Source organism: Erithacus rubecula, assembly GCF_903797595.1.
Source record: "Erithacus rubecula genome assembly, chromosome: 20".
NCBI lineage: Eukaryota > Metazoa > Chordata > Aves > Passeriformes > Muscicapidae > Erithacus > Erithacus rubecula.
Genome location: NC_136672.1, coordinates 8,271,205 through 8,294,634, shown reverse-complemented (window position 1 = coordinate 8,294,634; position 23,430 = coordinate 8,271,205). Strand labels below are relative to the sequence as shown.

Below are 23,430 nucleotides of genomic sequence, written 5' to 3'. Positions count from 1 at the left end.
GGAGGGAGCTGAGGGCGTTCACCAACACCCGGCTCCCCTCCTACATCAACCGGTTTTATTTATTTTTTTTCTGTCTCCTGTGAGGTCGTGGCTGTATTTCACTTGTGTAAAATAACTCCAGCATCTGGCACACTACAGCGTTTATACAGGAACTGACAAATTCCTCCTGTAATGTAGCAGGGTGCTGCTGCCACGGTACACAGCGTGTTTAGGGGTTTGCTTGTTCTCACATGGCACAGATTCTTAAAAGTTCAAGGCCACCATAAAGAAACTTATCAGAAAACTGGAATCATGGTGTGGTTTGTAGCTCCAGCATATTTTTATGCATTCAGACTTACAGGTGAGGTCGTCATTCGGACAAGGCTCTGAGGATTGTTGGGGTGTCCTGTGAAGGAATTGAACTCGATGATCGTCGGTCCCCTCCCGAGGATATTCTGTGATTCTGGGTGATTGTTACACTTCCTGCCCACCATCAAAGGCACGCTGCCTCTGGGAGCTGGTGTGTGCATATGGCATGCCCAGGACTCCGTGTGCCCTGCAGGTCCATTAGCGATATCACTGTTAAAAAGCAAACAATATGTACAAGGACAAAGTGGCTTTGTTATATAAATAGGTGGCTGAGCACTGGGCCTCTGCCAGGCACTCTAAATTTACTCTCTTCTGTTTAAAGCTTCTTCCATTTGGTTCAATACTTTTTCTGTTTATTTTTATCTGTTTAGAGAAGCCTGAGAAGTTTGGGTTTTGTTTTTTTTTTTTTTTTTTCATTCAAAGGGGCATGTTGGGGCTTCTTTTGAATTTATTTAAGGCCTTGCAAGGCACAGGCTTAACAGTGAGTTTGTCAAAGGCATGAGTTATGCCAAATGCAAGTCCAGCCGTCCATCCAGCACTGCCACTGTAGCCCCAAACCATTAAACACCCCTCAGTGACACATCGAGATGCCTCAAACACCTCCAGGGATGGTGATTCCACTCCCTCCCTGCGCAGCCCCTTCCAACGCCTGACCCCCCAATTATTCCGGACAGGGTGATGCCGGAGGAGGGAGGCGACTGACTGGCGCTGCTTGAATTTAGCTATTTTTTTATAAAAACAAAGCAGCAGTAGCCAGCTGCCATCGCACCCCGCGGTTCCTCCCAGGGCCGGGGCTCTGACGAGCCGGGAGGCTCCGGCACAGCGCGAAGCATCTCAGTCCGCTCCTAGGCCCGCTGCCCGGCCGGTCCCTGAGCGCGGTGCCCGCCGCGGGTGACGTGCGCGTCCCGGCCGGTCCCTGAGCGCGGTGCCCGCCGCGGGTGACGTGCGTGTCCCGGCCGGTCCCTGAGCGCGGTGCCCGCCGCGGGTGACGTGCGCGTCCCGGCCGGGCGGTCCCTGAGCCGCCCCGCCCGCCGCGGGGAGCGCCGGACGCGCCGCTCCGGAGGCAGCGCCGTGCGGGGGGAGCGGCCCCGCGCTGCAGCCATGGAGCCGCTCCGCCGCCTCCTGCCCAGCCTGGCCGCGCTGCTGCTGCTGCTGCTGCTGCTCCCGCCGAGGCTCGCGGTAAGCCCGGGCCCGCTGCGCCGGGGAAGGAAGGGCGGGGGCAGCCGGAGCACGGGGAGGGCCGCGGGAGGGGAGCTGGGGGGCTCCTGCCGGGGTTAGCGGAGCTGTGCCCGCAGCCGGCGGTGTCCGCAGAGCCGGCACACCTCCTGCTCTGCTGTCGCTACTGCCGTGTGCCCCGGTGGGGGGCTGCAGCCCCACAGCCTGACCTACAGCCGTGTACCTGCGGCTGTGCCCCACCTGGCGTGTAACCTGGACGTGGATATCCCAATCCTCGCAATATAAAAATACAGTTAATTTCCTACCAGGCAGTTGTAAAAAGTAGCACAGAGAAACTTTTGAAACACTAGTACAAAGAAACTTTTGTGAACTGAAACTATGTAGATGGGTCGGGAACCAGTGAGACACGCTAGAAGTTCTGCTCGGTCCCTTAGTAAGTGAGGGGATTTGTTGGTTTTTTTTTTTTTTTTCTGGGAAAAAACCACACTGTATATACACTGATAACAAAATACATGTGACTGGCTATACAGAGTGTATATAGATCTATACTGTCATGGCATTTTGATCATTCTGTTTCCAGAGAAATGCAGCAATGTGCATTAATGTACATGTGGTTGGTTGGGATCCAAACCCACAGTTTTAAATTCAAAGGTGAAAGACAAAGTGCACGAGTCATTGCCCTACAAGACCTCTTAAGAAATAACCAGGTTGGTTATAAGGTATTGCAATAGGTGGAGCAATAAAAGTTCATGGAATAGGGAAACTGGTGCTAAGCAGATGGAATGCTGAGCAGATTATTTTTACAGAGGTAATAATTTTCAATAGTGTACTTTACAGTGGGTGCTGTCTGCTGTGTGTGTACTGAGATGGATAGCTAACTTCAAAAATTCAAGGTGCACTTGTTAGCAGGTTCTCCAGACCAGGAGACAATGAAAAGGCCATCTGGCATTCACTGTTTACATTATAGTCAAGTGTGGCACAAGAAAGCTTTAGGTTATGTTCTTTGATGGATTGTTCATTGTTACCTGAAAAAGTTGCTGTAATATATGCGGTTCTAGTTGAAGTTAAGCAAAGGTGAAGGCTTTGTTTTTTACCTGGGATCTAATAGCTCCACTCCCCTTCTTTAGAAGTAAAGTAAACACATTAGTAGTTAAGCTGGTAACATACCTAGTCTCATTACTTCATTAGGAAACTGGAAAAAAATTAATGCAGGCTGTCAACAAAAATTACTTTACAATCTTTATTGTAGAGTGCTAATGTGTTTGTCTTAGACTGGACTGCAAGGCTGGACTGAGGTCTTTTTATGTTCCTCACAGGTTTGGGTTTCAGATTTTGCAAGGAAAATACTGATTTGCAGCTCACTGAGTTTTAAAAACAGTTCTGAATAAGAACATAAAGAAATATTTTTAAATACTTGAAATATTTTTTAAATCCACAGATTCAAAAAATACTAAATTTTATAAAATTTTACTTTTGTAGTTACAAAAAACTTGACTCATGCCCTAGTAGAATTCAGCCCGTTTTTCTCTAGGTTTCCCTGCCCTGCCATCTTACCTCAGATCTGTGTCTGAGTTCTCCATTTCTGTCTCTTTCCTTGATTCTTACCCTGGTCTTTTTGCCCTGCCAGCTGTAGATCCTCACCATGACTTCCAAGTTGAAATCTACTCTGTACTTCAGTCGCTTTTCAGATCTAGTTTTCATTTATGTGAACTTAGTCCCAGTCATCTCACCTACGAATAACCTATTTAACTGTGGAGGCTTATTTAAAACTATTCATGTCACTTGGATAATAAACTCCCAGGAGAAAGACTGGCATACAATTTTGGTGCTGAGGTTAACTTGAAAACACGAGGTTGACTAAAAATTTTGCAGATTGTTTTTTCTGTAGATTTCTTCTAAGAGTAGTGGTGGTGATCTGCTGTTCTGTAACTTCTTTGGCTGATCAATGTAGGTTTTTTTTACCTAATATCCCATCTCTAATACTGTTTTTTTAGTAAGTTCATAAAGGTCTTTGATGACATCACTTATTGCTCTTGGAACTGTCCTCCAGTGGATGGGAGCACATTAAAAAGGGTGAACTCTCAGAGCAATGAGAAATGCAATAGAGCTGTCAGTAAATTACCATTGCCATCATTATTACACAGTAATGATTTACAGCTCTCTTTAGAGTGAAAAATCCCTTGTTTTTATGAGTCCTGGGATGTTCCAAACTATGCTTGTTTCTCTTTTAACATGGAGTCGGTGCAACTGAAAAATGCCATCCTCCCTGGGATGAAAGTGGCATTTGGAGCACGGGTCTGCAGCCGGTGGGACGGGTTTCAGTGCTGGGTTACACTGCGTGGGCAGCAGCCACATGGAAAATCCCCAGCCTCAGCCAGGTGTTGTTTCTTCTGGTGTGTTCTTTATCTCAGTGTGAGGTGTTTGGCCAGGGAACTGATAGGTGTGAAAACACGTGTGAGACAGCAGAAGGTTTACAGAGGACATGTTCAAGCACTGAGTTAATCAACACACGTTTTATTTGAGTTGCAGATCTCCTTGGTTGCTCAAAAAACTCGCATAATTGAGTTTAGAGGGGGTTTTTTGGTGAGGGAGGGAAATGTAAATTTGTCTTGCACACCTAAATTATCATGGACGACTCTGTCCTGGAGTATAAATTCCTGTGTTTATAACTCAGGTATCATTTGAATTGTTGGTGTTCTTGTGGCTATTGAAATACATTTGGGTTTTAGGCACAGAATCAAATGTGAAAGCTCAGCTGGAAGTTCCAGGTGCAGGTGAATCCAGGCAGGGAACAGTTGGAGTGGAGCTTCTGTACTGCTCATTTTTTCCATTGCAGGATGAATGGGTGTATGAATGAGAACTCACTGAACTGGGTTATGTGATGAGAAATGGCTAACAAAGACATGTTAGAGTTCAGTTTAAGATTAAAAGATCTGTAGATTTGATTTTGCTTTCTAAAGAAGATAAAACTTTTTTTTGGTCAACTCTCATATCTTAAGTTCATTATTAGTTATACTGGAAAACTCCCCTCAGTATTCATTGAATTTTACAAAGACTTTCTTCCTGGCCTGGTTTTATCATGCAGAGTTTTAGCCTGTAGCCTGGCAGTGTAATGAGATAGCTGTCAAAAAACCAGGGTAATGATTCATAGGCTGTCTGTGATGAATATGCCAAGTGCTTGCAGTGTGTGCTAATGTCTAAAAATATTTTGCTTTGCGTCTTTATTGGTTTACCAGCTGTGGTTCCAGTAGTATAAATTATGGTATAGGCCTTTTGTTATTGTGAGGATAGAGTCTGGTGCTGTCAATGCTGAAAATGGTTTTTAATCGTTTTTGAGTAAAATGCAAATGTATATGAGGCTAAGTATGGAATGAGGAATATCGGGGTTTTTTTCCTTCAGTGACAATTTGTATCTTGTCAAAATTTTGATTTGGTAAGCCAGGCATTATCTAAGAATTTAGAGGGCTGTTAGCAAACCATCCATCCTTTATCATCACTGTGCCAAACACATTAAATTTGGTGCTAATGTATTCCTACTTCAGACTCAGAAAAGAGAAAATGATTTCCCTGCTAAGATGTGGGACTAGTTTGTTTACTCATGAGCACACAATTATTTCTATGAAATCAGTAACAGTTCTTGAAATCAGCACACACTGTCACCCATCCGGGGTCACTGGAAGGTGTTTTCCTGTTCTTTATTTGTGTGGATCACCCCCACAGCAAAACACATTTCTGGGTTGCAGAGCTGTAACCTCAAGGAACTCAGTGGCCTGGTTTTCTATCTGCTTTTTCCACTGACTTCAGTGCTAGTGCAGACCTATTTCAAAAACGGTGGTTTTAAGCAGATGAATTAATTAATTAAGACAAAATGATTGCTGTGGGGATCTCTTTCCTTCTGACACAATAAAACAAAGGCATTGCTTTGCTAACCCTTGGAAAAGTTGGAGCTGTTGGGGTGAAAGATGTTATCTCCTTTGACACTGAACTGCACCACACACACACACCAGACTTGTTCTACAGCTTTCACTGACCTTTCCTTGACTGCCAGGTTCTTCGGAATTGTTTTGAGTAATTTTGTTACTTGGATTTCTGAAACACTTTATCTAAAGATGTGGTAGATTTAGACTGAGAGGAAGATTCTTATGGAAGACTTAACTAATATATATAAAGTTAATTTCTTTTTCTATTAGATAGTATATTTCTATTCTTACTTTAAAATGGTGTTTTCTGCTTAGTCACAAAGTTTAGGCTGTTACAGATTATTAGCAGTCAACTTTAAAACTTTTGTCAAATTTGAATAGAATGAGAGCTTGAAAATTTGTCTTTTGAATTAAATTATTAAAATTCATTCTAAAGCAGTCCCCAGGTAGTTTCAAAATATTGTAAATCATTAACCTTACATTGCTGTTGATGTGGAAGATTGTTATGACTACAGACTGTCAAGGCAGTAGAAGCTCTTACTGGATTCCAAAGAGGGTATGTGTTAAAATAGATGTTGCAGTTTCAGATGAAATTAAAGAAGAACCAAACCAGGTTTTCCTTCTGTCTCATTTTCTTTGTTCACTAAGTTAAGTTCTTTTTGCTTTCTTACTTCATGTCCTAACAAATTTTTCTTGGAGTCAGCTGTTATATCTTCCTAGAAATAAAATTGCAATATAAAATAAAGGTCTCTTAAGAATTTGTGTTGCATCACAACAGTTGGGACCTCACCCCTGCAGGGAGGGAGGACAGGATCTGTGTTACCAGTTGTTAAAGAGTCTGTCTCAGGGCAGAGATTGTGATGTCTTTTTGTGGTGGAGAAAGCTCTTACATACCTCACAGAAAAATGAAAACAAGTGATTCTTGTACATGCAGGTTTTTATAATTTTTGTAGCTTTTCATTGTGGTGCTAATTCTAGGCTTTAATTAAACCATTAATCAATTAATTACAAAGCTTTGTGTTCAAAATAAAATCTATTCAATATTTGAAACTAGCCACTGATAAAAGTTCTGAATAAAACCAAGAAAAAGTATTTTTAATTTCTCAGTCTAGGTGAAACACAAGTAATTATTTAAATAGTCTGTTCAATTTTATATCTATTGCTTGATTCAATTTGAAAGAATAAAGCCTTGTTTCCATACTATTATACAAAGTCCCTAGCCTTCTCCAAGTGACTGCTGTGGATACTGAACAAAATAAATTAGCAATATTGCATAGCAATATCTACAGAATCATTGGGGGTTTTTAAAATTTAGGTCACATGCTTCACCAGGGTCAGTGTGCTACTGAGCTGGGTAATGTCAACTGCATGATATCATGTGCTTTGAAAATTATGAGTGAATGGAAAACTTTTAATAATGGCATTTTATGTATTTCATCTGTGTTCAAATACAAATTTAGAAGTAAGTGAAGAACTGATGAAATCTGCCCTGTGTTCAATCTTTTCCCCAAAGGAGATGGTATCTTCAGCACACAGGGCTGCAGTGACCACATCAATGTGACTTTGATAGCTGAACATAAGAATGCCCTTCAGAAGAAATGAAACTTAAACATAGACCTGAGGAGGTGGGGGGAAGGGCTTTGAGGAGAACATCAGAAAAGCTGTGTGTTTGACAGGGAAATGATGCTTGCATGTGGCAGGATCTCCCTGTCAGAGGAATCCCAGTGGAACTCCCTGGACAGGGAGCAGGACTGAGCCCAGAGCAGTGGGTTCCTTGGCTGCAGAGACCTAATGGCTCCTCCAGGGCTCTGTTCCCCTGGTGCCTGTGAATGCCACAAGTCCTTCCCATCCCAGGGAGGTTGACATCTGTTAACCACACCAGACACCATGGGATGGTAGCTGGAAGTGCTGCTGAGGTGCTTTTCCCCTCCTACACCAAGGGTCCCTCACTGAAAAGCTTAACAAAAACTGTTGTGATTTCATGATCTTAGTCCTATCTGAGAACTCTATGAGAACTATCCAGAACTGTCTAGGCAACAGTCAGGTGTTCATTTGGTTTGGCACTGAAACTTGCACTAACACTTCTTCAGCTATGGTTTTCTTTCTCTGTTGCTCTGCTTGTGACTGGAAGGAAGTACAGAAAAGTTTTCCTGCTCTGAGTGCAGTGTGCAGAGGAACCCTTTGCATGTTTGTACTTTGTTTGGTCCCAAGTCCTAGGAACCTGCTAAAATGGCAATAATCTGTGGGACAATATTGGTTACTGATGTTTTGATCATCGTCTCAGAGCTCACATTTAATTCCTTAATTTCTGTATCCTTGATTCCTCAATAAATAGATATTCAAATGTTAAATATTAAAGTATTAAATCTATCATCTACAACAAGTACTGCTCTATACACTATGTATTCCTGATAAGTGATACCCAACCATACTCATGGTGGTTATTTTACAGGCAAATTTATAGTGAGAATGTTACATGATTTTATTTCTTACTCAGCAAACAGGAAAAGAGCATGGTTTATGAAGAATATACTGATTCTGTAAGATAAGAAGATAAAAGATAAGACTTGTACAGAGAATAAGAAGTAGACTAGAAAAATCTTAAGTCTGTATATGGAGACAATGTGGTGGATTTGCTGTATGCTCTATTTTAGTTGCAATTAAACTTCACCATTAGACACATTCTACATGTCAAATTCCCACCTGCAATTTAAAGGAACTTGAACAGTTTTAATTTCCTGTCTTTAACAGTTGTATTTTCTTGCTCAACTGACTCTGTTTCACTCTAGGTGCAGTTTCACTGTGTTCACTAAACTGAGCCTCACAATCAGATGGTTTTCAGCTCTGAAGGGTTGTGATAATGGAGTGTGGGTCATGTCTCCCTCCTCCCACTGCAGAATCAGTGAATCTGGCTTTTAAATACTGATTTGAGGGAGACTGGACTTGGGATGATCAATCAAATACACCATCCTAAGAGGGTTGGGGAATTTGTGTACAAAATGACCTAGGGGACAAAATTTTCATTAATTACTTTGATACAGTGGCTACAATAGTTTAACAAAAGTAATAATACAAATGACTGAGATCACCTAACTCTACAACAGAGCCCCTCTGGTCTTACACCCCATCAGGTTGTTAGGCTTGAAAGATTCTGTGAGTTCTCTTCTGATCAGTAACATCTTGAGGTGCATTTTTATAAGGCAGTGAGAGAAACTGTTATACATTGTCCCTGTTTGAACAAACATTGCAAAGTTTAATCCCAGATGTAAATATTTTATCTAAGTGCAGATGGCTGTGCAGCCTGCATAATTTAACAATGTCAGGTAATGAATATTATATTTATATGTTAAGACACTTCTCCCTTTTTTTTTCTAGCCTTCCAGCAATTATTTCTAATCTGTGGTTTGTGTACTGTTGACTTTACTTTTTTTTTTTTTTTCCTGCACTGTGTGTTTTACAATTGTCTGCTCCAGCCAATTATGGCTGGAAAGAAACATGTACAATATTTATAGCTGCAACCTGAGTGTTGGCTAATTAGTACTGTGTTATATTATACTTTTGGCTTTGTGTTTTGCCTGAAAGTATAATGCTTTAGGATTGTACTAAAATGTATAGTTGTTCAAAGGAAGCTATTCCTCGTAATTTAATTTGGCAATTAAGTATTTTGTTTTGCAGTAATTCTAACATGACCACTAATATTGTTTTTACAATAAGTCACTGAAGACATTGTTAATTATGTAAAATGAATACATTTTCATTTTGTGTGGTAGGTTAAGAGCTATATTTAACTGTGAAACTTTGAAACATGGCAGGTGTCACGCAGATGAGCAATGCAGATACAGCCTGAAAATGAAAAGTTACTCGAGCAAAAACCTGAGCCCTGAAAAATGGAGATGGGTCAGTCTTAGGATGTCTGGGATCATCTTTAGGCAGGAAGAGAAGAACAGACATTAAATTAACATGCTTATTCTGCTTTGTGTGATGGAACACCTTGGGCAGCCTCACTGTTCCCACGATAACTGCATAGTTCTGAGTCCTCTGTGTTTGTGTGATGCCCTTTTAATAAAATTCATTGTTCTGCAAGGGCCAGGCTCAAAACCTGCTTGGGCTGGAGTAGGGACAATGGCACCAAACTGCTCCCCAGGGTCAGAATGAGCTGGAGTGTGAAATGGAGGCTTGAACCCTGCAGCTAGCTGCTTTCTCAGAGATGTCTGTGGATGTGCTCATGAATCATATTCCTTAAACAGTGTTATTTACTCTGTACTGCAGAAAGACAATATTGGGAGACATGAGGTATAAAACCACAATTAAGAGATTTTACAGTATGGGTCTTCTTCAGCCTTTAAACTGCATCTATCCATCCTAAATATTTTGCTCTTGCTCAGAGGCAGCTGACAATACTTGCAGCTCCATCTGTCTCAGCCATAGAAGAATATTGGTCATTGTTCAGTTGTATCTAGGGACTGAACCTGGTTCTGTGTACCTGAGAGTCCCTGAGAGGAAAATGGGTTTGACATTGACATGTGGGTTCTCTGAGTGCTCTGAACTTCCTTACTTTTCATAACTTACTGCATGGTCTTTTTGTCAGTCCTTTCCTGGGTCAGCCCTTCTCTGGTCTCTCCTAACTCTAGTGCAAGGAGACTTTGATATCAAATTGAAAATGGAGGTGGAGTTTTAACTCCATATCCCAGTCTGTTTCTAGAGGAACTTAGCACAGTAAGATCCACAGTATTAACAGCAAATTAAACAAAACCAAAAATCACTGTATTCAAAGGGGCAAGAAAATTGTTCAGTCTGTGCATAAATGGGGGGCAAAAAAGAGGGGATGTTCTAGCCCATGTACTGTCTGACAGTTATGAATAATCTCTGTAGTAAATAATCATATTCATCATCTGGGTTTTTCTTTTCCAGAACACCAGCTCAGTGACTGTGCCAGAAACACTGCTGTTTGTTTCAACCCTGGATGGAAGTTTGCACGCTGTCAGCAAGAGGACAGGAGCAATCAAGTGGACTTTAAAAGAAGGTGAGCAGAGGGTGTCCTGAGCCCTCTACTCAACAGTAGAAATAACAGCCAAATTAATTGGCAATTCCAATTGTTGTAGGATCTGGTAAATACTTTCTTTTGTTTTTAAATTTTGCTCTTGTTCCAGATTTAAGCTACAATGTTTCTAGAGTCATGTTCATCTTCATAATTTCATGTGTAGGTATTTTCTAGGTTTATGTGAGGTTTTTTTTGTTTGTGGGGGTTTTGTTTACCTTTTTTTCCCTCCCTGGATGTTTAAGCTGTAGTGTATAATTGGTAGGTATCACGTTTTATGGGAATGAGTGCAATATAAGCAAGCATAGAACAGAATAGATGTGTCAGCTTGTGAAACTGATGGGAAAGGGATTGCATGATTCTGTCTCTGGAATACCCTGCATTCTCTGGTGCAGTGCATATTGTGCAAACCTTGGGGATTTTTCTATAACATGTTTAGGAACAGGACAGTGTTTTAAATAAAAGAACTGCACTTGTGTAAAGGAATTTAACATTGTTCAGTGGCTGGAAGTGATTTTGTAATTTTATTTACTGAGCAGAGCTAGCTCTATCTTGATGAAAAATCTAGTATTTGATGCAAATTTTGTTTAGTAGGACTGGGACTCTGATTACATATGGCAGAGGTGGTAGTAGCAGCTTCACTTCTGGAAATAAATTAGAGGGTCAAATGGAAGGAGTCAGTGCCTGCATCATTCTGTCCTCCTTTTTTAAACCTGTCAGTTTAGTAGGTGAGTGAAGTGGTGGGAAATGGATTGTGCATATCTGGTGTCTGCAGTACCAACCACTTGCTCTTCTTTATGAAACCATTTATATTTGAAAGCAGCTCTATCAGACAAAAGATTAACTTTTTAAATGAGCAAAGAAGGCTTTTGTAGCTCTTCATAGAGAGAAAGGGCTAAGCTATGTGTTTTTTTGAAGGATCTTGGTTTTCTCCCATCTCCTGTTTAAATTTAGATCCCCTCCTTTTCCTGAACAGCCCTGCCTAAAAGCAGGTTCATTTAGTCAGAGGTCAGTTTCCTCATTTAGTGTTGCTGTAGGCTAAGAAAAACTTGCTGGTCTCTTTGTCATTCCACTGACACAAGCATACCCTGCCTTGTCCTAGTCTTAGAAGGGCATCACAACTGGCATTGCTTTGCAGCCACACTTAGTAAGTGGCAAGGGGTTTTTTGAAGAAGGAGTGAAAATACTTTGATGATGAGAAGTATCTTGATCAGTGTGTGTTGCTCAAGGAACCTCCCTTGTTTAAAAAAAATCTTGTTGCAAAACTCTTGTTGGTTCTGTAAAACTGCCAGACTGGATAATCTAGTTTTATGGGACTTCTGGTTTTCTCTGCTGCTAACTTCTGCATCTTATATACATGAGTAGCACTTACTCAATTTTTCCAAAACACTTATTGCTCATTAGTTTATTTCTGTGGAGTAGAGCAACACACAGGGGTCAATGAAAGAAAAATTAGTGGTAAGTATCAGTGCTCCAAGATGCCTCCTGAGTTAACTGAGTTAAGTGGGCATGGAACAAAGGCCTGTAAATAAAAATTGGTGAATTAATTCATAATGGGAGGGGATTTATTTATTTTTGCAAATTTGTATTGGTTGCTGGTCATCCTGTGGGTGGGAGGCCCAACAGACAAGACTGTGTTGGAAACAAATGAAAGCCCATTCATCTTTCTGTGCTGAATCCCTGGAGAGACCTAATAGTGCAGAATTCATTACTAATGTTAGTGCATAAACACAGTGGTTGGGTACACTCTGTCTGCCAGCAGCACACTGGAGCTGTTACAGAGATTACCTGCACTGCAAGCAGTGCTCATGCAGGTGCCATTTTACCCTGATTGCAGCAGATGAACCATGTGCTGTAGCTCAGGCACCTTGAGGAGTTGTGGAAATCACCTGAAGCACTGCAGTGGCACTCACCAGGAAGGGAACATTTTATTACTGCACTTGAGCAGCAAAGTATTTAACAAAGGGCAATTTAGGTACATTTTATTTTCATTAGGGGAAAAATCAAGGCCGTGTTCATTATCAGGCAATGCTTAAACAAACATGAATATCTTGCCATGTGTGGCTTGTTTTAATTTAGCACTGAAGTTTATCTTAGGTGTGTGGAGTAAATGAGCCAATGATTATCACCACAATAACATGTTTGGGTTTCCTGCCTTCATGGAGTGCTGGTAAGAAAGGCAGTCAGGATACTTGTGCTGCCCATAATGCAGGCAAAAATAGGTCAGTTAGGAATTGGACTTGCCACTGTCAGAAAAAAGCTGTGTCCCTGCAGTTAAATGTGATGAAACTGTGGACTTACTTGTTGAGGGTGCTTAAAATCTTCATTTCCTGTTGGTTTCAATGGGTCCTGCTCTCTGGCAGCTCTCAGGATTTTTCAGTGAGCAGGTAGCTAAATGCTGCTCATTTCCTGAGCCTTGGAAAGCTGGCAAATGGTTGGAAAGTTTAGAGAAACAGCCATATTCCTCCTCCCCTGTAATTTTGAGAGGCACCTTTGTTGGTGTTGAAGGCTGTGGCTCACATTTCACATCAGCAGCTGAATGAGGCTCTTGGTGGCACCCTGATCACTACAAGGAGCTGTCACACCTGGGTGACAGTGGGACATGCTCCCCTAGGCTCCCACATTTTCTGCACTTGCCACCAGCAAAGTACCTAGTCAGCATCCTCAGTAAGGTTCCTTAGATTAAATCTCTTTCCCAAAACTGATGAAAATAAAACAACTTCTGTCATTTCCTACAGAACTCTTTGAAAGGTACAGAGGTGCAGCACCTTAGATTTGTGTTTACATGCAAGTGGACAGAGAAAGAGATGGTCATGAGAACCTGTTGGCATGGCAGAATCTGGAGGAAGTTTTTCCTCCTTGCTGTCAGACTTTATTACACAGGTCTGATTTCAGTGTGAGCTTTAAGAGTGTGATTTTAAGAACGTGCTGATCCTTCATATCTTTGTAAAACTCACCTTGTATGTCTCTGTTAACTCAAGAGCTTGGTTTATTGAACACAATATTAAATTTGAGATGCTAAGGCTGCAAAAAGTATTCAAAGTATTTTGCCAGATGAACATTTAATATATGCAGATTTGGATCCTCATTTAGAGCCAGTAGAAATTTTGTTATGATCTTCAGTTCTCTGTAGCAGTCAAAAAATTATGTCCCACAATCAGTTTAAAATTTTGATTTCCAACAACTTACTCATAACCTGTATACTTTAGAAGGCTCTTATGATAAGACAAAGGCATAAAGATTGTATCTATTTATGGGATCCAGTATACAGATTTTAAAGGGCAGATCTGTAGCTCCTGCTTTAGTAACAGTGGTTTTACCCACACAAGAAGTAATATCTTTGTGCAGAGTTGTAAATTAATAAGGATTGTAAAAAAAAATAAATTGTAGAACAGTAAGTATTGTTTTCAGCCAATTCCAGAGCATGGTTTGTGTCTCTAGCCTCATTTGCTGTCCCTGCAGCAGCAGATGAGGATGATATGGCTTCAAACTGGCCCGTTAGCCCAAACCTTGTGGTAGGGCCTCAGAGCAGGAAACTGTTTTTTCCAGCTCATTCCAGTGGGGCAGTGACTTATTCACTGTTTCAGTCTCCCACTTCTCATTTTCAGCCTTTGACTCTAAGGGCACACTGCAGTGATGACAACATTTATTTTGTACGTTAAAAATACTCAGAGTTTGGTCAAAGGGCAAATTTATCTCACAATGTATTTATGAAATACAGAGAAAATCAAATGCATTATATTTAGTGTATGGCTACAGTTTCATAAGGCTTTTATATATATATATATATATATATATATATATATATGCAAAAGTGTGGAGCAGAACCATCTGAAATGTGTCATACACTCCTGCCCACTCACTAATATATCCTGGCCATGATGCAACCAAAACTGGATTGGGACATCTGCCTGCTGCCAGGTCAAAACGTTCATTTGGGGGAAGTGGAATAGAGCCAAATAATTTACCAAATTACTGGACAGGCATTATGTTAACAGGTTTCTAGTAACTGATGTGCTTGTGGGTAAACTCTTCTAGTTCTAGAATAAATCTTTATAAAGTACGCTCAACCTCCTTTTAGTTTTTTTTTTTTTGTTTTGTTTTGGTTTTGGTTTTTTTTTGTTTTTTTTTTTTTTTTTTGTAAGAATGTTATTTTACAATTTTTTTTCTAACAGAGTCTTTTTTACCAGTTCAGAAAGCTAAATCTGGTGTGTGCTGAATTGAAGGATTTTAATATAGGAATCAGTAAAACAATCAGTCTTAGTGGAAGCTGCAGGAAAAAAAAATTGGAAACCCATGGAAGTATCTATAGAAACCCATCAATCAATCTCTCCAGAACTGGAGATCTTTACAGGATGCTTCCTACCTCACCCTCACCATGCTCCAGAGTTGTTCTGACATCTGTTTTCTTAGCCTAGAAAGTGGAAAAATCTTTCTGTAGGACCTTCAAGAATTTGGCTTTTCTCTACTACATGGAATGGATACTTTAGGGAGAGAGAGAGATGTATTTTTCAATTTTTTCACATTTTCTGTCCAGCTTTCATTCCAGTATAGAAGAGCTGCTCTTTGTTTAGTGGTTGTCACCACTGCTGTTGGTATAGGAGCAGATCAGGAGTTACCCAACTACAGGGAGCTGCAGTCCAGGGAATTTTGAAAGCAGAGTGATGTGGTTCAGTCCCATCATGTCAACACTTGAGTGGGGAGCAGCTGGAGAGGAGAAAAGGCATCAGTGCTCTGACTTTTGCAAGACCTTTTTCTGTTTGACCCCTTGTGGAGCAAAAGGTGACTTCAGTCACAAGAGGGCTCCCTCTTTTACTGGTCTGTGTTCAAGCATATGAAAACTACTGTAAGACCTGGCACCAATTAATTGAACTTAAGATTCTCTTTTTATCTCAGAGCAAGTTCTTATTTCAAAACAAACTTTGAAATAGAGGTTGGAACAGGTCCCAAACCACATGAAAGTGAATGTGAAGTTTATTGTCTGTCTTCAAAGGATCTGTGCAGAGCTACAACTTGGGTTCAAGATGATGAAAGTGTTAAGAAAATGAGAAAATTTACATCACCTTAGTAACTAAAAATATGGAGAAATGGCTTTACACAGTCTGTCTTTCCAGGAGGATGGTGCTAGTAGTGACAGAAGAATTTCTTTCACTTTAGAAAACAAACTCCTCCATCCTTATGAAGAGCCTCATGCATAGAAATTAATCAGAAATCCAAAAACCCTCTGAAATACTGAGGTGTTTGAGGCAATCCCAGTCTGTTGTTCTGCTGATGTGTCCTGGCAGTAGCAGTACAGTCAGCAAAGTTGGAGATTCCTTCAGATTGTAGTAATTTCATATAACATTTTCACACCACTATTTAATTCAGAGAAGAAACAGTCCTTTTATTAAAATTAAAAGTTTCTGAGGATTATTCTGCCAAGAAACTATTTATGTTAGTTAGTCTTATGTTTTACCCATGTTGACTAGAAAGTGGTTTTATAGAAAATCTGCACTGTTGTACTTGAACAATAAATATGCAGTCAGTTGTCACTTCAAAAACAAGTTGTGCAGCTTTGTTACTCCTAGTGACCATTTAGGGGATTTTTAGGAATAGGACAGAGTTGCCCCAGCACTGCTGGTGAAGCTGCTGTTGTCTCACAGCAGTCACTGTCACCACAGGCAAGAGTTAATTTTATTACCAAGTGAGACACTCTTTGTATCAGTTAATCAAGAGACAAAGCTTTTTTGGCTTTTGCCTTTAACAATGCTTGTAGCATTTGCATTAAATCTTAGTTAACTGAGCCAGGTGTTGCTTATTCTGAGCCAGGTGTCACTTGTTCTGATTGATGATTCTGTTTCTTTCACAAAACTGAGTGTTCCTTTGCCATGAAGCATTTGTGATTACAAAACCTCTTGCCTTTGGTCTTTAATATCTCTCTTCTTTTAGGTAATTTCACTCAGACTTAGGGATACCCTGCGTCCACAAACTCCTCAGTTTGCTTTTGGTAGTTCAACCCAGCAGCTCAGCTCAAGTCAATCCACTTTATATGATGGGCAGCAAATGCTTTTTTTTTGCTTTTCCCTGGAGATGGACAGCTGATTATATAAGTCACCATGTGTTGTATTATTATAAAGCTTGTGGAATACTTGAAGAAAACACTGAGAAATAATTAACATATAATTAACAAGGGGTGGGGGGGTAGTCCCTCCCAACATATCCTGAAACCAGTTTCTTCAAACTAGGGATGGAAATGAATTGCTTGATGTAGTTAATGCAATAAAAGGTCTGACTCAGCAGCATGGTCTGTCGAGACAGATACTGAAGATGAGTCATTAAGCTCTTTTGTTTGAATGTTAATTATTCTTAGGACCTTTGATATGTGTTTGAGTTCTCAGTGAATTAAATGGAGTTTATTTTGACACCTTTGGGAGCATATCCTGTAGCATTTTTTAGGCTTAAAGAAAAAAATTACATGTAGTTATGTTTTGAACAAAGCTACTCTGAGAGTGTTTACTGTTGTAAGAAGAAATCAATGAAATAAAGATAACTGTACTGTTATCCCTCATAGCCTGCTTGCTTTCTGTCTCTGGCATTAAATGTGCTTCTTTGGGTGGCTGCTGCTTTCAGCTGTGTTGCAGCCAGAGATCTGCTTGGGTAGGGGGTTCTGTTTTTTAATCCATGTAAAACCAGGTCATCCTTGCAGCCCATTGCCATCACAGCAGCTGGTGTGGTGCTGTGCCCTGCAGAGTGGTACAGACTCTGTAAGCCCTGGCTACTGAACACTGAATTTCCTGCTCTTGTCTTGCTTAGCTCTGCAGATATCCCAGTACACTCAGGCTGCCCAGAATCTGTGCCAGTTTTCCAGCCAAAGGCTGGCAAAACATCAGGGATTTTGTTCTTATTTCCTTCCTGTTGCATCATGATGTTTACATAGAGACAGAAGAGGTAAAAACCAGTGTTTGCTTGGTCATGTTTCATCCTCTTAGACTCATTCCAGTGGAGTTTGATTTAATCTGTGGTAGTGGAGATACTTAGAGGATTGCATCCTTTTGACTTCTGAGGTGTTTTCTGCCAGTATAGCCATTAATAGCACATGTTTGTCTTGGAAATTGTGGAGTATGTCTTATAAATCAGGATACTTCTGTGGTGTTTGCATCAGGAGTGAAAATCCTGTGATTCAGGAATTTATAAGCTCTCAGTAATTTTGAGTTATTTAGTGTTGGTAAAACTGATCAAAGGACTTCAGAAGACTTTCTCAAGTGCTTTGTTTCCCATTTTATGAACCAAGTTCCAGGAACAAGAGGAGGCTGCTGGGAGTTTACTTTCAAACTCTGCATCAGCCTTTCTAAAAGGAGCAAGATGTTACAGACCTGACTTAATCCTGTATCTGGTGAGTTCAAGGATTTAATTGCAAGTATTTTGACTTTTTTTTTTCTCTGTGTGCAGATCCTGTCCTCCAGGTGCCAATCCATGTGGAAGAGTAAGTCTGTTTCCATTATCTCCTTTCTTTTTTTGATCATAGAACCATAGACATTAGGATTTGAATTTGTCTGGGGGTCTTTGTATAGTTTGTGTGTAGGGATCCCTTTACCTCTCAAATTTACTTAATTCTGGCAACTCTTTCATTGTTTTTTGCCTTCCTTATGCTCTCTGGTTTTATTTGTTTGGATTTGTTCTAAATCTGTGTCATTTTAAGAGCTTTTAGGTTTAATTTAAAAGCTTTCACCTGAGTCATTGCCTGCCACATTTTGGTCTTTGTGTATTCAAATACATTGGTGGTCTTATGTTTTATCAGTTCTGAAACTTTCTTGTATTTTTTAATTTTCACAGTTAATAAATGAAATTTCAAAAAAATGTAATGTCAGATGAACTTATTGTAGAGCCAGTGCTAACCACAGTTTCTTTCCTGCTCTCTGAGAAGCACAGTACATTTTTATCATTTATAATTGCTGCTTAAATCCTAGGCCAGCATTTCTTCCAGACCCAAATGATGGCAGTTTGTACACACTTGGTGGCAAGAACAGTGAAGGCTTGACTGTAAGTATATTTTTAAATTTTCTCCTAAAAAGTGCCCCAGTCAACCTCATTCCTTTGCAGAAGGAAAACTTATATTTTGTTAGAGCAGAATGTTGCTACCTCATGATTATCAAGAAGTGATTTCTACTTGAAAATACCAACACCACATCTTGTCCCCATGTACAACTTTTCTGTAACTCACTAAACTAATGATAATTACAAATAAAATTTATGTTTTGTTATCCAAATTCTGAATAATCTCAGTGTGATTTGATGGGAAATGTACCCAAAATAACCAATCAGATGTGTCAGTCTCCCCAAATACATTTCTAAAACCATCAGCCACAAGCAGGATTAATACATGTTCAGTGCTAACCCCTTTAGAAGGTCTTTATAGGATTTAGTAAGCAAACAAAAATGCTGAACCTTTCAGATTCATCACCAATCCACGCAGGCAACAGCTGCCTAATGCTTGACTTTCATTTTTAAACTTTGTAGTGATACTCAGATAAAAGTTTTGGCTTCCTACAAAAATTTTTTCCTCAGCTGCTATGATTTCCCTTAGGGATTTCAGTATTGTTAAATATTTTAGTATTTACTCTGGCTGAATTCTCAGCTATTATAGAAACAATAGAAAAAAACAATAAAATTATTGTTTGTTTGTTTTTCTCCTAGAAACTTCCATTTACTATCCCAGAGCTGGTGCAGGCATCTCCCTGTCGCAGTTCTGATGGGATCCTCTACATGGGTGAGCTCAAATTTTCTCTCCTTTACATTTTAAGATGTTCACCAACTACAAAATCTAGAGACTTTCAGACAAACTGAAGGAAATAGGCCTTATTTAATGTATTAATTATGGTTTTTCCTAAATCTTTCTGATGACAGAAAATCTGATTAATATAGAATGCAGTTACTGTGTGATGATTAAAACCCAATTGCTTTTACTGAAGGAGAAAACCTTTACCTTTTCTAAGCAGTGAAATGCCTGGATGGGGATTTTTGGTTTCTTGAGATGCAGTCTCTCAACAAAATATGACTTCTACTTAAAATCTTCATATGATTATAGATGACATTGACTGCCTGATAATTAGGATAAAATTAGAAATCCCATTGCACCACAGTTAGACATCCTTCATTGTCTGAGATAGTCACTTCATTTATAGTACAAATAATAAATGTATTGCTCACTGTCCTGACTCATTCTAATTGCACATGGATTTGGGAGGAGAAAATGAGAAGAAAGGATAATTATTACTTATCACAACAGTAAAATATGTGAAGATCAGAGTGAGCTTAGTATTAGGGATTTTAAATCTCCTGAAGGGCCAATCGTTCTCTGCTTCATGTCTTGCCAGTAAATGAGAGAAAAATGTTATTTGAAGCTTCTAAACATGACATACATGTATTAACTTCAAAGAAATTCTTAAGGCCATGGCTCACATAGTCTTGAGAGGCATGTTTGGATTACAATCCTTTAGCAATTTGAAAGGTGCAGACCCCCACTTGTTTTTTCCACCTCCTATCTTTCACCATGAGCACTTCAGTCTCCTGGGATCTGCTGCACTCAGAGCTCTGTTAGGCTGTATGTGTGAAAAAATCATTCAGCTAATAGTCTTTACATTTCTAAATATTGTATTTGGGTTTGGGGTTTGTGGTCAGTATTTGGGATTGTCAGTAGTGCTAAATGATGAAACTAAGCCTGACTATGAAAAACTGTTTTATTAAAAATGCTTTATTTGTGCTAAATCCTTGAGTCTACTAAAGAAAAAAGAAGACTGAAAAGCTGAATGGAAGTGCAGTTTTTCCAACTGAATGGTAATGTGGTGTAAATTATGATTTCAGGTAAAAAGCAGGATATTTGGTATGTGGTTGACCTCATGACTGGGGAGAAACAGCAGACCTTGACTTCCTCTTTTGCAGAAAGTCTTTGCCCATCAACATCCCTCCTGTATCTTGGGAGAACAGGTCATATGCTTTTTTTTTTCCTGCAGTTTAAAAGAAAATTCTGGTTTTTTAAATTTAGGCTTATAACAAATGACCCTATGGTGAGTTCAGGTTTTCAAGTTTATTTCTTGGAAAAACTTGTGTGAATTATGATTTTAGACTGTACACAGAATAATTATTAACCTTAGCCGCAGAGAGACAATGTTTTTTAAACTTTGGCAGTAGATCATTATTCTTTTTGTTGACTAAGAGGCATTTGTAATGTAATTAATGGTGTATTCCAGTACCAGCTGTGAACTGTTTGTTCTGTAACATACAGCTTTTAAAAAGCTGTTTAAAGAAGATGGAAATAGAGCAGATCCATTCACATCATAACTGCAGTGTGCTAAATAACTGCTGAAGTTAGACCAACACCATGGATGTGCTCACTAGAAACAGAAATAAATGTTACAGTCTTTAACAGTCTTTTACAGTCTTTAACCTCTCTATCAATGTGTTCCTTAAGTGGGATAGTGTTGGGAAAATGAAATGCTGGCAGCAGTGAGTGCTGTGTGGTGTTTGAGGAGAGTATCAGATTTGAGAAGATTGATTCTATTCTCTCATAGGTTTTTTTGCTTCACAGACTGTATATTTTTTAACAGAGTACACAATCACAATGTATGACACCAAAAAGAAGGAGCTGCGATGGAATGCCACCTATTTTGATTATGCAGCTACTTTGCCTGATGAAGACATAAAATACAGTAAGAATTTAATTGCTGTCTCCTTCTGCAGTGGAGTTTTGTATATAGGGAAAAATATTCTGATTTTTTTGTGCAGCATGTGTACTTCTGCACATTTTTATCCATCACATACTGCAATGTCTAAAGCCTGTTAGGTAGCTTCAGGTAACTTGAATCCAGGAGGGTGCAGCTCTTGAAGGTGTGATGCCTTAAAATCAGTGAGAAATGGCAGGAGAGGCAGCAAATCTGAACTGTGGTGCACAACCTGATTGCAATGCTCTTGACTGGCAGCTGGACTTGTGTCAGCCCAGCTCTGCTGAGGCTTTGCTGCTGAGGCACTGTGCAGTGAAAGGTGTGATGGTGACTGCAGCAGAGCTGTGCCTGTGCAGGATTAAAGCTACAGGATCCAGGTAACCCCCACACGTGTGTGCATTGCAGAAATGTCCCACTTTGTGTCCAACGGGGACGGGCTGGTGGTGACCGTGGACAGCGAGTCTGGGGACGTGCTGTGGATCCAGAATTACGCGTCCCCCGTGGTGGCTTTTTACATCTGGCAGCGAGAGGGGCTGAGGAAAGTGCTGCACACCAACGTGGGCATCGAGACCCTGCGCTACCTGACCTTCATGTCCGGGGAGGTCGGACACATCACCAAGTGGAAATATCCCTTCCCAAAGGAAACGGAGACCAAGAGCAAACTAACGTGAGCCTGAGATTCTGCCGCTCTCACTGTCCATTTCAGCTTTTAACAGAACAGTTAAGGGTTGTGCTACAAGTTGCAACATGGTGAAAAGAATGCATAAAAGCATTTCTAGTTCTCCAGGTGTTCTTTTATATAATATTTGATCTTCTGCATGTAAAGTCAGAGACCAAACCAAAAAACTTATAAACTTAGGTCCTAAGTTTTATCAGATGTGGAATCATTTCTTGCAATGTGGAATTAAATTGGTTTTCCTAATGTGAAACCTTTCAGACTATGATAATTTTGGCAAATGTCAGTTATTGAAAAATGAAGGAATAGGACACAAGTTATGTTAAATGAGCGACAATGCTGTGAATAATGAACTGACAATGCTTTCATAATTTACAAAAAGGCTTCATAGTACAGCAGTACTTCAAATAATTTTACAGATCCAGTCTTTTCAAGATTCAAATACTGATGATTTGGGAAGCTCCTGCATTGGCTTGCAGGGTTGTGCTGCCCAGGTTTTAGGTGAGATGGTAACATCCATTTGCCTGCTGCTAACAGTGACTGTGTTTCTGCAGCCCAACCCTGTACGTAGGGAAATACTCCACGAGCTTGTATGCGTCGCCCTCTATGGTGCACGAGGGAGTCACAGTCGTGGTAAGTGGGGAGCTGCCAGGTGGGAAGGTGCCTTTATGGAAATGGTTGAAATGGAATCACACATAAAATTATGTTAAATTAAAATAGAAAATAAAACACTGAAGCCTGTACATCTACAGAAATGTGAGGGTTTTGAGATTTCTATCAAGAAATGCGTAGTGAAATAAGTATTTCCTGAAACAATTAACAACCATAGAATGCATGAGCATACTTCTGGAATAATTTCCAGTGCTGCAAAGCAGTAACTGCAGCTTCCCAGGAACTGTGCCAGGCAGGCTCAGCAGGAGCAGACCTGAGGCTACTGCTATTGTTGGTGCTTTGTGGTTCATGTTAAAATTGCTATTCTGTTCATCAAAGTAACTCCTCACAGACAGGAAACTGCATCATAGTTCTGTTTAGCTCGTTGTGGCTGCCAGGTAGGAAATACAGATCCTGTTTAACTTTAGGAGAAAACAACAACAAAAAAAGAAGTAATCTCATCTCCCAGGCAACATATCCCTGAAAAGGTCCAATGTCCAAGGTTGTGGAAGCAGCTGCTAAGGGCTTAATGGCCATGTTTACTCACAGTGACTTTGCTGCCAGTAATGTCTGCTTGCCCACCCATTTTGACCTCCAGCTTTTTAATTTAGCTGCCTATTTAAATATTCTAAGGTCACAGTGACAGTAATTGTAACACTGATGTCTCTGCAGCCCCGTGGCAGTGCCATTCCCTTGCTGGAGGGTCCAAAAACAGAAGGAGTCACCATTGAGGACAACGGCGAGTGTGTGATCACGCCCAGCACTGATGTGAAGTTTTCGGGCAGGCTGAAGGAAAAGCACAAGCTCAACTACTGGAATGACTGGCTGCTGATAGGTGTGGGAGGCCCTACCTGGCCATAATTACTGAATTCTAGTAACAGTGTCTAATTTGCATATAAAGTAATGTGTTATATATCCCCCTGC

General features: G+C 40.2%; 1 protein-coding gene across 1 annotated transcript in view; it reads left to right on the top strand.

Moving 5' to 3' along the window:
• The first annotated feature begins 1,356 nt into the window (after positions 1-1,356).
• The window catches only part of ERN1 (endoplasmic reticulum to nucleus signaling 1), a 30,259-nt gene continuing 8,185 nt past the window's right edge, over positions 1,357-23,430 (top strand). Inside the window, exons 1-10 of the mRNA XM_079323854.1 lie at positions 1,357-1,527; positions 10,356-10,467; positions 17,911-17,944; positions 18,429-18,501; positions 19,156-19,228; positions 20,323-20,445; positions 21,066-21,167; positions 21,585-21,846; positions 22,410-22,488; positions 23,179-23,341. Coding sequence (XP_079179980.1) covers positions 1,450-1,527; positions 10,356-10,467; positions 17,911-17,944; positions 18,429-18,501; positions 19,156-19,228; positions 20,323-20,445; positions 21,066-21,167; positions 21,585-21,846; positions 22,410-22,488; positions 23,179-23,341 — 1,099 coding nt within the window. The 5' untranslated portion in view covers positions 1,357-1,449. The remainder of the gene's footprint in view (positions 1,528-10,355; positions 10,468-17,910; positions 17,945-18,428; positions 18,502-19,155; positions 19,229-20,322; positions 20,446-21,065; positions 21,168-21,584; positions 21,847-22,409; positions 22,489-23,178; positions 23,342-23,430) is intronic.